At 44.6% G+C, this 17,947-nt stretch overlaps 1 protein-coding gene across 1 annotated transcript in view; it reads left to right on the top strand.

Annotated features, from left to right (window-relative positions):
• Positions 1 to 17,947, top strand: part of LRRC9 (leucine rich repeat containing 9) — a 1,004,248-nt gene that overhangs the window by 798,819 nt on the left and 187,482 nt on the right. The window contains 2 exon segments of the mRNA XM_029598189.1: positions 935 to 1,043; positions 2,754 to 2,893. Of these exon segments, the coding sequence (XP_029454049.1) occupies positions 935 to 1,043; positions 2,754 to 2,893 (249 nt within the window).

Genomic DNA, 17,947 nt, shown 5'->3' with positions numbered 1-17,947 from the left:
TTTTCCACTAGCTCCAGTATTTTGATAATATTCCATCTTGGTACAGAAGTTAGCATGAGTTGTCTTCAGCGTATATAATTGGATCTGGAACCACATGTCTTGTATTACATACAAAACAATAATTGCCACAGAACCAAGCAAACTGCAACTGTCCCAGTTGCCATATTAGTCTTTAGTGGTTGAATCTGTCCTGAAAAGAGTTAAGAAGACTAAAATAAATGCCTTGGTAACCACAGGGTATGAAAGGAAATACCTTGGACCATTTCAGGAAGAAACTTTATAAGAATGCTTTGCTACAGGTCTGCATAGTATCCTTCCAGATCTAAATGGTTCAATATTGGCATTTCATCTTGGAAAAGGCACATAAATTCACCAACCACCTCCATCATGAGAACCAAAGTGAATTTTATTGACTGTTGAATAAAGGTGAGGAGTGTGAAAAGCATGTGGTCTGCTCAGCTTACATACCTTTGAAACAACATCAAAAGCCTCTGCAGTGGCAATTGATGAACACAGGGCCTTGATGGCTATGATGGAGTTGCCAACTAGCTCCAGATTTTCAGGACAGGCTGATTCAGTCCTGGGTTTTACCCCAGTGCCTATACAGACAAATAATTCTGGTATCCCTATTAGTTTCCTTAAGAAAAGCAAGACTACAAGTCCATGCAGGAAATAGAGTAAAACCAGAACTGGATCAGCTTGCCCTGAAAATCTGAAGCCAGTTGGCAACCCTAGGCTGTGATCATCTGGCTTCTATAAAGATCTGTAGGAAAGGATCACAGAAGTGCAATAACCCTCTGGGTCTGTCACTGAAATATCTTTGGTGAACTTTAATATTTTTGGACCTTTAATTTTTTTAGCTTCATTGTTTATTGAATTTGCATACATAATATTGCCCCCGTAATTGAAATGACTTATTTTTTACTTAATTCAGAACTGTGGATCTTTTACCAGTAGACCAGTTCAGAAACGTGCAAATGGTGAACTTGGAAAACAACAGTCTTACCTCTTTCAGTGGTTTAATCTTCCTACCTAATGTGAAGGTATGCTTCCTTTTTTTAAGAGGGGGAGGGGGGGCAGGCAATATTCTCCTGAACCTTTGGTTTTCCAGTTCTAACAGAAATGGAACTGGAATCCATTGCAATGAGCTTTCATTCACAATTATCCAGAAAATGTTTTCCCTATTTAGATATCCCAACTCAGCCCAATAATTGCAGAAACAGTCCTCAGTAAGTGTCGATACCCCAGGGTTACTTCTGGAACCCTGCAATCATGAGACCTCAATCTAGCTTCTAGGTCAGGGGTGGCCAACTCCAGTTCTTGAGAGCCACAAACAGGCCAGGTTTTCAGGATACTGTCAGTGAATATGCATGAGAACTGTTTGCATACAATCTATGTCATGCATATTCATTTGTGACTATCGAGGACCGGAGCTGGCCACCCCTGTTCTAGGTGTTACTGTTGCACCATGACTGAGGTCTTTCAATATAGCCTCTCTCGTGTCTGCAGCCCCAGTCGTATTGAACTTAGATCTTCTGCATGGCCATGCATAGCATTGATATTGAGTCGCAGGGCTGACCTTCAAGGTATACTTTTGAAAATTTATTTTCTTTCCTTTCTAAGATGCCTAGTTTGATTGTCTTTCTAATTTTGTAAAAAGCTGAAACATTTTGTATAATGAATGGGATAAAAAGATGTGAATTATGGGGGTCCATATTCAAAGGCATTTAGCTGAATAACCTGTAAGTTATCTGGCCAACTGCTGACATTTGAATATTTTGGGTGCTTATCTATAGCTAAATTATAGCCAGATAACTTATTATCTGACTAAAAGCTTAGCTGATTAACATTTGAGCATTTTGGAGCAGAGTTAAGTTAGTTGGGATAAGTTTGACAGCAAACTCTGATATTCAGAATTAGCCAGATAATTTATCTTGGTAACTCTGGTCATGCCACAGAGTAGTCCTAAAGTTAGCTGGATAAAATTATTTGGCTATCTTTAAGATGATTAGGTACATTCAGTGGCAGTGCTGCATTGCCAAATATCCCAACAAAGACAGCAGGATAAATTTATCCAGTTAACTTTGCAAGCTGGCCAGTGGCTGAATATTGCCACCTATAAGTGCAATTCTAAAATGTTTATAACTGTGGCCTCTATTCTATAAAATTCATGTATCCATAAATGACCAAATATATGGCCCCATATATCATGCTGCAAAAAATACAGTATATTTGGGTAGGGTTATGGAATGTTTGGTTTTATCCCAGTGAGTCAAATTTGTGCATACATCCACATTTTGCAAAAGAGAGGCTTTTATTTTGATAACAGTGTACCTGCTGTTATATTTTCCAGAAGTGCTTACCAGTCATAATTCTCAGTTTTCACCTGGCATCCATTTTTGATAGCTGAGATTTAATTTCTTGCTTTAGTGTTTAGCCCATTCATACTTTCTCCACTATAGCTCTAATCCCCAGTCTGGAAATGGAAGAATAAGTTTATACATGTATACTTATAATGTATGGACCTGATTTTCAAAAGCATTTACATGCTAAAATTGGGTTTTACACATATAAATGCACTTTACCTGTGTAAGTGAGCTTTAAAAAATTGCTACAATATATGCCATTGAATTATCCATAGGATTTACTCACATAAGTGGCTTTTGAAAGTTGCTATGGTGTATATTACATTTACGTGCTTAACTCCTTTGAAAATTCACCTGTATATGTTTTATATGTCCATATTTCTGTAGATATTGTACCTGAATCATAATCACATTGAATCAATACTACCCCGGCAGAAGCCTCAAAATCACTTAACAAATAGACAGATACTCCACCAGAAAGTTACTTCAAGTGGCTATGGGCAGCAAGGAGTTGTGAAAGGAACCAGGTACTGTAATAACAATCTTAGAGCTGCAATTCTATATAAAGTATCTTGAAATGTTTGAGATCAAATTTTTAATGCTTTATAGTTGTGATTTCAAAATAATTCAGCACTGCACAATACCCTTGTTTGTAGGCAATACCTAGCCATTATATTTATTTAATTTTAAAATTTCTTCTAGACCACTTTTATCAATCAGTGTTTCACAAAATAACATAAAATAATGGCAAATTTCATACACATAAAATGCAGTAAAACAATATAATATAAAATAAATCATAAGTATAAGACAACATAAAATATCAACATAATATAATGTAAAAATGATGCATCATAAAATAACTCTTCATATTTAAAACAGAAATGTACTAAATAAAACAGTATTAAACAAGACTTTCAAACTGCGATTCACAATTAAGTGCCTGAAATCAGCTCACTAAATGCCTGCTGAAATAACCAAGTTTTGAGCCCTTTTTTAAACAATTTTTTATTTATTGTTAACCTTCAAGGTTTCTGGTATGGTGTTCTGCATGATGGGGGCCAGTCTCTGATAGTGCTCTTTCCCTAACCTCTCTCAAGTATGCCTGTTGAATAGTTGGAACACACAGCAAACTTTTGTTTGCTGATTGAAGGTTTTAAGGCATGTACAAGTGTAATCTGGTACCTAACCATGATACATCACTATTAAAGATTGTGCAGTGAAGTAAGTTTAGTACTTTGTATAGCATCCTGTACTATATTGGCAGCCAATATAGTTGGAGTAGAACTGGAGTTATGTCATCATATTTGCGAGTGCCTGTAACAATTCTTGCTGCAGACTCTAAGATACAGGTAGTTACAATAATCTAACCCCATGAAAATCATAGTTTGGAGTGCCAACCTAAAATCATCCTGCTCTTAAGAACATTTTTTAATCTCAGCATTCTTTATTTGTAGTAGCTGGACTTAACTAGGTTCTATAAATGAGGTTTCATTGACAATCGAGTGTCTATTGCAACACCTAGGTCATATTCCACTGTCTGGATTTCATTTCATGATTCTCAAAGTGGAAAACTGGTAGATCTACATTCTTTGGTTGCCTTGATATGAGGATGATTTCAGATTTTTTGATATTCAAAGCTAGCTATTGTGATGTAACAATTTCAGAATAGCTCTCATATATATCTCTAACTCATTTAATGCTGTGACTACTCATGAAGAAATAGGAAAAGAGACTTGCTTAGCATCGGCAAATATCGTGAAGCACACTCTTCCATGGACATATAGGAGGTCATTTTATAACATCACACTTAGATTAGCTAGAAAATATCACACAAGTTACATCAATTTATTTTCCTTTTAAACATAGTAATAAACAGTAAAAAAGGACCAATTGGTCATCCAGTCTGCCCAGCAAGCTTCTTAAGTTTGTAACTGCCTGTTACACCTGTCGGTCACAGACAGCTGCGCCTCTCATGCTCACCTCCTTTTTCCCTGCTCCATCAATCCTAGGAAGTATGGTGGCCTACGCCAACCAACGCCGACCTCCCTGGCATCCCCAGGACGACGTGGGCGCTACCGACTGCCATCTTGTCTCCGGAATTACCTAAGGCGCGTGTGCCCAAGGGCCTCCTTTGTACACGTCATGGCAGGAACCTCGGGGGCGTCCCCTCCTGATGACGTCAACTTGCTGCTGTACTTAAGCTGACCGGCCCTCTGCTACTACAAGTTAGCAAGGAGTTCCCTCGTTGCTGAATCCGCTCCATTCTTGGACTTCCAGTTCCATATTTCTTTCTTGGCGAGTGGATGCTCTGGGTACCCGCTCCTCGCAGGCCCTTCCGCGTTCCTGGCTGTCCGCTCCTCAGAGAGCCTTCCTGCCTTGGATATCTACCTGACACTCTTCTAGGGACACTCTCCTGGAACTTGTGAGTACTTCACTACAGACATCAACGATACTAGCTTTACTAAAGCTTCTCCGTGGTGTACCCCATGTCTCGAGCCACTACCGTTCCTCTTCAGTAGAAGTTGTTCCAGTATACCCTATGCTGCAAGGTATTGCCATACCAGCTACAAGATCCACATCCGGGTTTTGCACCTCAGTCTTCTCATCATCATTATCTACAGTACAGACATCCTCGGTGTATCCCGCTCTGCGGGTCACTACCGGATCTGCACTTCTGAGGTAATCTCTACTCTTCTGAAGGGACTTCCTGGCATACCCTGCCCTGTGGGCCACTACTGGATCTGCACTTCTGAGGTAATCTCTACTCGTCTGAAGGGACTTCCTGGCATACCCTGCTTTGCGGGCCACTATCGGATCTTCACATCAGTGGTATCACCTTGGGTATACCCCACTGCTTAGAACCGTTCTATTTGCATCTCCCGCCTTGCGGGTTCTGATTTTCCTTCCTTCATAATAAAGTCTCTAACATTCAGCTGTGTCCTACACTGCTGAGACCACGCCAACCGATGGTGAGGTTCAAAGTGTTCCTCCCTGTGGGCGGAGACATCTCTCATCTTGGCCCAGGGCGCAAATCCTTACAAAAACATAACAGATTGCTAACTCCATGGACCTGGCTCAGGTCTCAGTCATCCAGGCCATCCCTGGCCTTGCCCAAAGTCTTGCCGAGCAACAAAGGACATTAGAGACTTTAGCTAATGCCGTCAATCAGCTACACTCTCGACTGAATTCTACTTTGACGCCTGACAAGGCCACTTACTCTCCTTATGTGTTGCCTGCATGGCTCTCCATGCCCTTGCCTTCATCCACTCATTTTACAGGTGATCCCCCTGTTATGTAGGGGCTTTCTGAATCAGTGCTGTATGTACTTTTCTCTACAACCTACCTACTTCCCAGATGTAGTGTCCAAAACTACGTACATGCTTTATCCCAGGACAAGCAAGATGATAGTCCTCACATATGGGTGACATCAGATGGAGCCCTGGTACGAAAACGTCTGTCAAGAGTTTCTAGAAACTTTTGGCTGGCACTGTGGGCCTACTGAGCATGCCCAGCATGCCATGATATTCTCAGCCACAGGGGTCTCCCTTCAGTCTCTTTTTTTCCACCTTGCTATAGCAAAGCAGTTCAGGAGCTCTGGACAAAGAATTCCCTCACATTTCTCAAGGGAAGAAAACTTTTTTCATTCACATTTTCAGTCACATTTTTCTCATAATTGGGTTTCCCTTCGACATAGTCTTGGTGAGTACATTTTTTCAGATAGTTTTTGATCAATTCCGGTCACCTCACTGTCGATTCCCGCCGGTCATCGACTGTTATTAGGCCATAACTTCATCATGGCCTCGGGGTTTAAAAAATGTCCGGATTGCAACCGGACTATGTCCATTGCTGACCCACATTATGTATATGTTCTGTATCTGGGATCAGGCCACGACGTCCGGGCTTGCTCAACCTGTGCCCAAATGACACCAAAGGGCAGGCGGGCCCGTTTGGATAAGATGGAAGAATTGTTCAAAAAGATTCCATCATCATCGTCGACATCGTCCCCAAGAGTAACACCTCCCTCAGTAACTAAACATCGAGGTGAAACACGAGCCGATGACCGTCCGGCACCGGCACCATCGATATCATTGATAGCATCGTCTTCAGCATCGAAGAGTCATTGGGAAAAGAAGTGGCATCGCCATCGAACTGGCGGATGGTAAACCATCGACGTCAGGATTGAAATCCATCGAGCCGATGCCTACGAAGATCCATGTACCAGAGCCAACTCCACCGGCTGTACACGAAGAACTGAGGTGCTCTCCACCGGGCTCAGTGTCAGAGGATGTGCACCACGAATCATCGTGGAAGTGCCAATAGCGCCAGCAGTACTTTCCCCAGTGGCAGTGGACACTGCCCCGATTTCAAGGGAAGAAGGTGGGGGTGGAAGGGGAATAGAACAAAGAGCTAAGAGAAACAGATAAGTATGAGAGAAAAAATGTGTGAAGCTTGCTGGGCAGACTGGATGGGCCATTCGGTCTTCTTCTGCCGTCATTTCTATGTTTCTATGTTTCTAAGAAGTGACTACTTTAGTCCAACAGGCCATCGTCAAGGCTCTGAGGAACCTACAGCCTCCGACAGTGCCATCGGTACCGGCACCGACACCGGCATCGGCATTAGAACAGTCAATTTTTCAGCCTTTGCTGAATAGACTCGATGCCTTACTACAAACCTTTCCTCCGACACCGACGGCACCGATTCCATCGATGCAACCATCGACACCATCAATGCCGATACACACACCGGTGACTCTAGCTATCCCGGTTCCCAGATCATCGGAGGAGGACGGCGGAGACTCCGACTCTGCCCCAGGACCATCGGGGCTTCATCGACATCGAGTTCCAAAGACACCCTCGATGCCTTTCAAAGACACATCGATGCCAATCCATCCAGGTCCACCGATGCCTTCGAGGCCCATCGATTCCCCATCAATGCCCTCACTTCCAATGATGCCAAAACACATCCCAACAAAAGCTGTGTTTAAGTCAAAGCATCATGTCCCACCAGAGGGCACCGACTCCCGTTATCATCCTTAATATACACCTTGGAAGGATATTGACACTGACATGGAGTCAGAGGAACTGGAATCAGAGCCCTCTCCACCAGAGGAGAGAAAGAAATCCCCTCCAGAAAATTTGTCATTTACAAATGTTATCAAAGAAATGGCAGATACAATTCCCTTTGAATTGATCACAGAGGAGGATACTAGACATAAGGCTCTAGAAGTACTGCAGTTTGTGGATGCGCCGAAGGAAATTATGGCTATCCCAATCCATCAAGTCCTCTTGGAATTGCAACAATGAATGTGGGAACTTCCCTGCTCAGTCCCAGCAGTGAATTGGAGGACAGATGCTACTTATTTAGTGCAGCATGCTCCAGGGTACCAGAAACCCCAACTACCTCACCATTCGGTAGTTGTAGAATCCGCTCAAAAGAAGGCTCGGAAACAAAAACCTCATTCTTCTGTCCCACCAGGGAAGGAACAACGCTTCTTGGACACCTTAGGGAAGAAGGTTTTTCAAGGGTCCATGCTGGTAGCATGTATTGCAGCATACCAGCTGTATATGACACAATACCAAAGGAACTTATGGAAACAAGTACAGGGTGTTGTGGATAACCTCCCACAACAACATCAACTAACCTTTGGAATGTTACTCTACGAATGTTACACTGATATCCTGGTATGAACGCCTCTTGCCTATCGATTTTGTACTGCGCACCAACTGTGTATATAGTTATTGTTATAGTTCAAGTACTTATCATATACCCATGGCTTCTAACCGTGGTTGTGTGTTTTATGTAAGGGCTCCTCCCAAACATTTGTTATATGTTACCTAGCTCACTATATTCTGTTTTATGTAAGGGCTCCGCCCAATGGTTTGTGTTTGCTGTAAACCGACGCGATGTGCAAACGGTCATCGGTATAAAAGAAACGTTAAATAAATAAATAAATAAATAAATAAATACATTAGTTGACAAAGGATTAGAATCTGGCAAACATGAGGTGAGAGCAGCTTATGATGTGTTTGAAACATCAACTCGTCTATCTGCCTCTGCAATAAATGTGAGAAGATGGGCCTGGCTCAGGCAGGAAGTCCAAGAAAGGCTTGCAGATCTCGGGGAAAAGATCCAATCTACGGTGTCTCAGTTGAAAGACCATCATGAGACTCTCCGACAGCTATCAAAATTCCCAGCGGATCAGACAACTTCCCTAAGACGACCAACATGCAGAGACTCGAGACGACCCTTCTACAGACCTAGAAGGTATTACCCTCCTGCCTCCTCGGTATGTCAATACCGTCCATCACAAAGAGGACGTCCACGTCAGCCGAAGCAACAAAAGACCCAGCCACCACCCCAAACTGGACCAGTGGCGGGTTTTTGAACCATGCCAAGAGAACAGCAGCCTCTTTCTCAACCCTATGCCCTCCCTACCAGTCGGAGGTCGACTTCATTATTTCCAACACAAATGGAGTCTCATCACAAAAGACCAATGGGTATTAGCCATACTAAATCGGGGATATCGCCTAAAATTCAATACGATACCCTGGCATTCTCCTCCCATTCCACTTTGGACAAACATAGTCATCACACCTCAACTCCAAGTAGAACTCTCTACTTTGCTGACCGCCAGGGCCATCGAACCAGTCTCAACAAGGGACAGTGTTCTACTCCCGCTATTTCCTCATTCCAAAGAAAACGGACGGCCTTCGTCCTATCTTAAACCTCCGCAATCTCAACAAATTTCTTTACAAAGAAAAATTTCGAATGGTATCCCTGGGAACCATCCTTCCATTGCTTCAAAAGGGAGATTGGCTCTGTTCTCTGGATCTTCAAGTCGCTTATGCTCACATACCAATTTCCATACAACATCGCAAGAACCTACGATTCGTAGTGGGAAAGAATCATTACCAGTATCGAGTCCTTCCATTCGGCCTAGCCTCTGCCCCTCGAGTATTCACAAAATGTCTAGCAGTGGTGGCCACACATCTAAGAAAAAACAGTATTCATGTTTTTCCATACCTAGATGATTGGTTAATCAGAAGTCCATCCTGACAAGGAGCTCTCTCTGCCTTGAAAACCACAATAACACTATTACACCTTCTGGGATTTCTCATCAATTATCCAAAATCCCACATCGAGCTGTCTCAACTCCTCACATTCATCGGAGCAGACCTCAACACCCCAGTGGCGAAAGCTTCTCTTCCAAGCGACCGTGCTGACAATCTGGCATGCTTGGCGAGCGTTATAATTCATCACCAGTTCGCATCCGCCCATCAAATCCTAATTCTCCTAGGACACATGGCCTCGACAGTACATGTGACTCCTATGGCAAAATTAGCCATGAGAAGAACTCAATGGACTTTGAAATCTCAATGGCTACAAGCTTTCCAACCACTGTCGTACACAATTCAAATCACCGACCAGTTACGTCTGTCGCTCCACTGGTGGACAAATCAAACAGCATTGAAAGCTGGTCTCCCATTCCAACAGGCAAATCCGCAAGTCATTCTGACCACAGATACCTCCAACCTTGGATGGGGAGCTCACGTCAACAACCTTCAAACACAAGGGACTTGGACCATGCTCGAAAAGCAGTGTCAGATAAACTTCTTGGAACTTCGAGCGATGAGATATGCCCTTTATGCCTTCAAAGACTGCCTCTCAAACAAGACTGTTCTGATACAAACAGACAACACAGTAGCAATGTGGTATATAAACAAACAAGGAGGCACAGGCTCTTATCTGCTATGCAAGGAGCAGTACAGATTTGGGCTTGGGCTCTAGAGCATTCCATACATCTCCGAGCAACTTATCTGGTGGGCATCAAAAACATCCTAGCGAACGATCTCGGTCGACATTTCAATCCCCACTAATGGTCGCTGGACCCACGTGTAGCGAGCAAAATCTTTCAATGCTGGGGTTGCCCAACCATAAACCTCTTTGCGTCCACACTAAACCACAAAGTGGAAAGGTTCTGCTCCCTCCACAGATGTCGGCAAACAGTCCCCAGGGACGCATTTGCTCACCCCTGGAACATAGGTCTTCTATATGCGTATCCTCCAATTCCGCTCATAGCGAAAACTCTCGTGAAGCTACAACAGGACAGAGGGACAATGATCCTCATAGCCCCATACTGGCCACGACAAGTATGGTTTCCTATACTCCTCGACCTCTCGATCTCACAACCAATCCGCCTGGGCACAGAGCCCACTCTCATCACTCAGAATCAGGGCAAGTTGCATCATCCCAACCTGACAACTCTTGCCCTAACAGCTTGGATGTTGAAAGCTTAATTCTGCAATCACTTAATCTTTCAACACAGGTCTCTCAAGTTCTAGTAGCTTCACGAAAGCCTTCCACACACAAATCCTACCACTTTAAGTGGACTAGATTTACAAAATGGTGCACATAAAAGGGTATAGAACCTTTCTCCTGCCCCATTTCTTCTTTACTAGATTACCTATACCACCTGTCGGATTCTGGTCTCCAGATATCCTCTGTAAGGGTACACCTAAGTGCCATAACAGCATACCACAAGGGAATAGGGGATGCGCCAATAACAGCACAACCCCTAGTAAGTAGGTTCATGAGAGGCTTACTTCACCTCAGACCTGAATTTAGTACTAACAAGACTTATGCGTTCGAGCCTCTACACTCTTGTGAAGAAAAATTCCTTACATGGAAAGTGCTTTTCTTAGTAGCCATTACATCGGCTAGAAGGGTCAGTGAGTTGCAAGCTCTCGTCACATACTCACCCTACACAAGGTTTCTGCATGACAGAGTAGTCCTTTGCATTCACCCCAAATTCTTACCAAAAGTGGTAACAGACTTTCATATAAATCAGTCAATAGTCTTGCCTACTTTCTTTCCAAGACCTCACTCTCACCAGGGAGAGAGTGTCTTACACACCTTGGACTATAACGTGCACTAGCTTTTTACCTGAACCGCATGGCGGTCCATAGGAAATTCACCCAACTCTTTGTTTCTTTCAACAAAAATAAACCAGGAGTTGCAATAGGAAAACAGACTCTCTCCAACTGGCTAGCAGACTGTATTGAATTCTGTTATGAAAAAGCAAATATTCCTCTCCAGGGGCGAGTAAAAGCACATTCAGTAAGGGCTATGTCCACATCAGTAGCACACTATCGTTCAGTGCCCATTCTCGACATATCTAAAGCTGCAACATGGAGTTCCCTTCACACATTTGCAGCTCATTATTGTCTGGACAAAGAAGGACGACAAGATTCAGCCTTTGGACAATCTGTCTTAAAGAATTTATTTCCAGTATAACTCCAACTCCTTCTACATCCATCCTGCTGTGATTTCAGGCTGCCTCATTCTTTCCAGCAATACACCAGTTGTTGTGCTCGTTGCACAGGTTGTATGCTGTTGGTACAATATAAGAATGACTCAGCCTGTAGTTTGCTAATCACCCATATGTGAGGACTATCATCCTGCTTGCCCTGGGATAAAGCAAAATTGCTTACCTTGTAATAGGTGTTACAGCAGGATGTAGTCCTCACAGAACCCACCCACCTCCCCGCGGAGTTGAGTCCGATACGTTTTATTATTTTATTTTTTTAGCTCACGCATATTGCTACAAACGAGACTGAAGGGAGACCCCTGTGACTGAGAATATCATGGCATGTTGGACATGCTCAGTAGGCCCACAGTGCCAGCCAAAGTTTCTAGAAACTCTTGACAGAAGTTTTCCGTACCAGGGCTCCCATCTGATGATGTCACCCATATGTGAGGACTACATCCTGCTGTCCTGGGATAACACCTATTACAAGGTAAGCAATTTTGCTGTCTCTTTTAGACGGAAAAGCCCTGGCTTGGGCTTCACTTCTCTGGGAGCGTAATGATCCAGTTCTCAGTGATTTGACAGGCTTCCTTGCTCTCTTTTTTTCTGAGTTTGACGACCCCGCTCGCAAGACTGTCGCTGGATCTGCACTCCTGCATCTGCAAGGTACCAAACCTTTGACTGATTACGTTATTGAGTTTAAGACCTTATCTTCAAAACTACTTTGGGACCTGGGTTGCCTGCGGGCTATTTTCCTGGAGGGTCTTAACTCTCACATAAAGGACAAATTAGCAGCATGTGAACTCCCTGTTCCCTGTACATACCCGGATCAGTCCAGACTCCTAGGTTCTGTCCACTCACCAGCAGATGGAGGCAGAAAAAGTTCCAACTGACTCCGCCCCTTCCGCCCCTGCCTCCAGCAGATGGTGGAGATGCAAAACCTACAGTCAGGATTTTAGTAAGTTGGTTTTGAAAAATACAGACAAAATAGATATTTTTGTTCATAAAATTTATCTTTTTCTTTTAAGTATTTCTTATTTTACTTTACTTTAAAAAAAAAAAAAAGGAAGTTTTTTTCTGGAAGCAGGGCAAGCGGAGACTAGCCTCCCAGGGAGTTGGCAGGTCCTGAGTGGACCATCCTCCCTGGTATTTGAGGCTTTTGGCTTTAGGGGTTCAGAACCCTTGGCTTCAGTTTGCTGCAGCTTTTGGGGTGATATTGGGGAGCCCAGTTCACTCACCCCTCAGAGCAGAGGACCTAGCTTCTTTCAGGACGTATAAAAAAAAAAAACCAAACGTTATTTATAACCCTTTTACTTTGCCAGTCGGACTCTCTGTTACCTCTTTAGTTGCTTTGGGCAGTCGGCAGGCTTTTTTCTTTCGCTTTCATTTGCTCCTCAGCCAGCTCTTTTTTTTTTTTCCACAAATGCCGTATGGTCCAGCCTGCCATGCATGTGGAGACGCGCGGGTTAGAGTCTCTCACGACGGCCTATGCTCCTCCTGCCTTCCCGGGGGGGAGGGATCTTCAGGGGCAGCTGGGGGTGTTATTTCTTCCTCGCTCCGTCGCTCTGTCAGACCTGGACGCCCGCGTCTTTCTGCTGCAGCCTCCTCATTTCCTGCTTCATCTGAAGCTATTTATGTCTCTGTTCAAGCTGCTCCACTTGCAGCGGAGCAGGGAGGGGTTTCTCCTCCTGCTCTTTTTCCACAGCAATTAGCCTCCCAGCCAGGTGATTGTTTTGCTAATTCAGCTACTGCTGCTGAGGAGAGTCCTGAGAGGACTTCAGACTCTTCTTCTTCCTTTTCTTCCGAATTTATTATGTTTTTACATAAAGCTTATAATGCCAGAAAGTCCTCAAAAAATAATTCTGAGGGGATTTTTTCAGTACCCTTGTCTCAAAAAGCAGCTTCTAAATGGAACAAATCCTCGTGGGGGATGGATGTTCTCAAGCTTAAACGCTGTCTTAGGACTCCAGTGTCTCAGCACTTACCTGACACTTCTTCTGATACCTCAGAGTCAGACCAGGGGGACCCAAGCGACATTCTTCCTCAGGACCCTGATTCTGCTGCTGGTCAGGATCTCTTGCCCTCTCAGGGTCCTCATGTGGTCGAAGGTGATGATCCTAAGGTAATCCGCCTCTTTAGGAAGGATGAGCTTCCTCCTCTCATTCCTGCGATTCTTGAGGAGTTGGGAATTGATTCCCTGCCAGAGGATTCTCGTTTGGGTTCAATTGACCCTGTCATGGTTGGTCTTCATGGTCCCACTTGTTATTTTCCTTTTTATCTTTCAGTCACAGACTTATTATTTCACGAATGGGACACCCCTGACTTGGGATTAAAGGTCAGCAAGGCCATGGATAAGCCATATCCTCTGCCTGAGGATGGTTTGGACCTTTGGCGTATTCCCAAGGTTGATGCAGCTGTCTCTGCTGTTACCAAAAAGACTACAATCCTGGTTACCGGTACTACAGCTAAAGATCTTCAGGATCGAAAGTTAGAGGTTCAACTTAAAAAGATTTTTGAAGTTTCGGCTCTTAGAGTCTGAGCTGCTGTGTGCAGTAGTTTTGCTTTAAGAGCAGGACTCTGCTGGGTTCAGCTCCTGCAGAATAATTCTTCTCTTTCTGAGTCTGAGGCTATTCAAGCTGGGCGTTTGGAAGCCGCTGCTGCTTACAGTGCTGATGCTCTTTATGATTTGTTACGTACCTCAGTGAGATCAATGGTTTCGGCTGTCTCTGCCCGCAGACTTCTCTGGTTAAGACACTGGTCTGCGGATGTCTATTCAAAAGCTCAATTGGGATCTTTACCCTTTAAGGGTAAGCTTCTCTTTGGGAAGGATCTTGAGGACTTAATTCATTCCTTAGGAGAAAATAAGGTACATCGTCTGCCTGAGGATAGGCCCAGGTCAAGGGGATCGTTATCTTCCAGATCCCGTTTACGAGGAAACTGCAGGTTTCGCTCCTCTCGCTCTTCAGGTTCTTCTTTTCGGCAACAGTCTGCTAGACAGCAATCTTGGCCTCAGTCCTTTCGAGGACATCATTATGGGAGACCTGGTCCCTCCCAGTCCTCTGGTGGAGCGAAAACTTCTCAATAAGATGAGGCCGGTCCGTTCCTCGGTTCCAGTAGTAGGAAACAGATTGTCTCTCTATTTCGAGGAGTGCGCCAAAATAACATTGGATCAGTGGCTCCTTACTGTGATAAAACAAGGCTACGCTTAGATTTTGTACGGCACTCTCGTTTTCTCATCTCTCCATGTTCTTACACTCAAAAGTGTGAGGTGGTGCAGGACACCTTACATCGTCTAAGAGAGCTCGGGGCCATTGTGCCGGTACCTCCATTAGAGCGACGAAAGGGCCGTTATTCTATCTACTTCATCGTACCCAAAAAAGACGGCACATTTCATTCCATTCTGGACCTAAAATGAGTCAATCAATGTCTGAGAATCCCAAGGCTTCGCATGGAAACCTTAAGAGCGGTCCTGGCATTTGTTCACAAAGGCGAGTTCCTAGCTTCTTTGGACCTGACTGAGGCATATCTTCACATAGGAATTCAATCCGACCATCAGAAGTTCCTGCGGTTCTGGATTCTGGGGGACCACTTTCAATTTTGCGCTCTTCCTTTCGGTCTCACCACGGCACCCAGGACCTTTACCAAAATAATGATTGTAGTAGCTGCACAGCTCTGAAAAGAGGGATTCTTTGTTCATCCCTACCTCGATGATTGGCTCATTCGAGTGAAGTCGGAACATCTCTGTCGCTTGACTGTGTCTCGAGTTCTTCAGCTTCTGCAGTCATTGGGCTAGGTTGTCAACCCGACAAAGAGCCACTTAGTACCATCCCAGTTCTTGGAGTTTCTGGGAGCCCTGTTCGACACCCGGTGGGGGAAGGTTTTTCTCATGGATCAATGGATCATCAAACTACAGTGTCAAATTCGGGTCTTGTTGTCCAAGTCTCCTTCCAAAGTCTGGCATTATCTACAGGTTCTAGTCTCCATGGCCTCCACTTTGGACTTAGTTCTGTGGGCATTTGCTCATTTGAGACCACTTCAGTCAGCATTGCTCTCCCGCTGGAATCCAGTGTCAGAACAGTTTCATCTTCCCTTTCCTCTTACAGACTCTACTCGTTCCAGTCTCGATTGGTGGCTCCTATCACAGAATTTGCATCGTGGAGTGGATCTAGAGGCTCCAGTTTGGACAGTAGTCATGACGGATGCCAGTCTGTCCGCCTGGGGGGCAGTTTGTCTCGACAGGTCTGTTCAGGGGCAATGGTCGCCGGAGGAATCTCGTTGGTCGATCAATCGTTTGGAGACCAGAGTGGTGAGACTATCCTTACAGGCCTTTCTACCACTTCTTCAGGGGAAGTCAGTCAGAATCCTTTCCGACAATGCGACGACAGTGGCTTATATCAACCGCCAAGGGGGAACCAAGAGCCAATCAGTCACGTTTGAGGCTCAGCTGTTGATAGCATGGGCAAAACAACATCTCCTTCGCATTGCAGTGTCTCACATCACCGGGCTCGACAATGTTCAAGCAGACTTTCTCAGTCACCATCATCTAGATCCCGGGGAGTGGGAACTTTCCGAGCAGGCATTTCATCTCATATGCGAAAAGTGGTCCACCCCCAGCATGGACCTGATGGCAACGTTCCAGAACTCCAAGGCTCCACGCTTCTTCAGTCAATGTCGAGAGCCAGGGGCAGAAGGAGTCGATTCCTTGGTTCTTCCCTGGCCAATGAGCATTCTGCTTTATGTGTTTCCTCCTTGGCCTCTCATCGGCAAAATTCTTCGGCGCATAGAATCTCATCCCTTGGTGGTGATTCTGGTAGCTTTGGAATGGCCGAGACATCCTCGGAACCTTCTGAATCTTCTCTGCCAAGATCCCATTTGTTTGGAAGAGGTAGATCGCTTCTCTCTAGTGGCATGGCTTTTGAAAGGTGGCGCTTGAAAGATAAAGGTTATTCTGATGCGGTGGTCGCTACTCTTCTCAGGTCAAGAAAAACCTCTACTTCCCTGGCTTATATCAGGATTTGGGGAGTTTTCGAATCCTGGTGTGAGGAGAATCAGGTGGTTCCTACTCGGGCTTTGATTCCTGACATTGTGTCTTTTTTGCAGGCTGATCTGGCTAAGGGCTTATCTTGCAGCTCTCTCAGAGTACAGGTGGCAGCTCTAGGTTGTTTCCGTGGGAAGATAAAAGGACTTACCCTGGCATCCCACCCTGATGTGGCTCGTTTTCTTCGGGGGGCAAAACACTTGCATCCTCCTTTCAAAAATCCTTGCCCTTCATGGAGCTTAAATTTGGTTCTTAAAGCTCTTTGTGCCGTGCCCTTTGAGCCTTTGAAAAGGGCTACTCTTAAAGATCTTACCTTAAAGGTGATTTTTCTGGTGGCTATTTCTTCGGCCTGTAGGATTTCTGAGCTTCAGGCTTTATCTTGTAGAGAACCATTTTTAAGAATTACAGATTCTGGAGTTTCTTTGAAGACTGTTCCATCCTTTCTTCCAAAGGTGGTTTCTTCTTTTCACTTGAATCAGTTGATTGATCTGCCATCTTTTCCTGATTCACAGCCTTCGGATCCTCAGTCTAGAGATTGCGCTCTCTATTGCGTTATCTTGAGGTCACTAATAGTTTCCGCATGTCGGACCATCTTTTTGTGCTCTGGAGCGGTCCCAAGAGAGGGCACAAAGCATCTAGGGCTACTATAGCCTGATGACTAAAAGAAGCTATTGGTTCGGCATACTTTCTTCATGGTCGGTCGCTTCCGTCTGGTCTTCGTGCTCACTCTACTCGGTCTCAAGCAACTTCCCGGGCGGAGTGTCAGCAAGTATCTCCGCATGAGATTTGTAGGGCAGTGACTTGGAAGCCTTTACATACTTTTGCTAGACATTATTGCCTGGATGTTCAGGCTCCAGGATCTGGGGGTTTCGGTGATCCGAGCGGGACTCTCAGGGTCCCACCCTAGATAAAGGAGCTCTGGTACATCCCAGGAGTCTGGACTGATCTGGGTACCTACAGGGAAAGGAAAATTGGTTCTTACCTGCTAATTTTCGTTCCTGTAGTACCACGGATCAGTCCAGAGTCCTGCCCATTTCAGTTTGGAGATAAAGGAGAGTCCGCTCGTTCTTGTTATTTACTTTGCAGATAAGTATTTTCACATAATATGTTTGTTATATGTTGTTAGGTACTCTGCTGCCGTTTGGGTCAGTGAGTCTGGATCTTGTGGAATGTTCTCCCAGTTTATGGCAGTTAGCTATTTAGTTGGGTTTTTTAGTTCTTCTGCTTTGTTAC

Source organism: Rhinatrema bivittatum, chromosome 4 (assembly GCF_901001135.1).
Source record: "Rhinatrema bivittatum chromosome 4, aRhiBiv1.1, whole genome shotgun sequence".
NCBI classification, from domain to species: domain Eukaryota; kingdom Metazoa; phylum Chordata; class Amphibia; order Gymnophiona; family Rhinatrematidae; genus Rhinatrema; species Rhinatrema bivittatum.
This window is presented reverse-complemented; position numbering and strand designations above follow the sequence as displayed.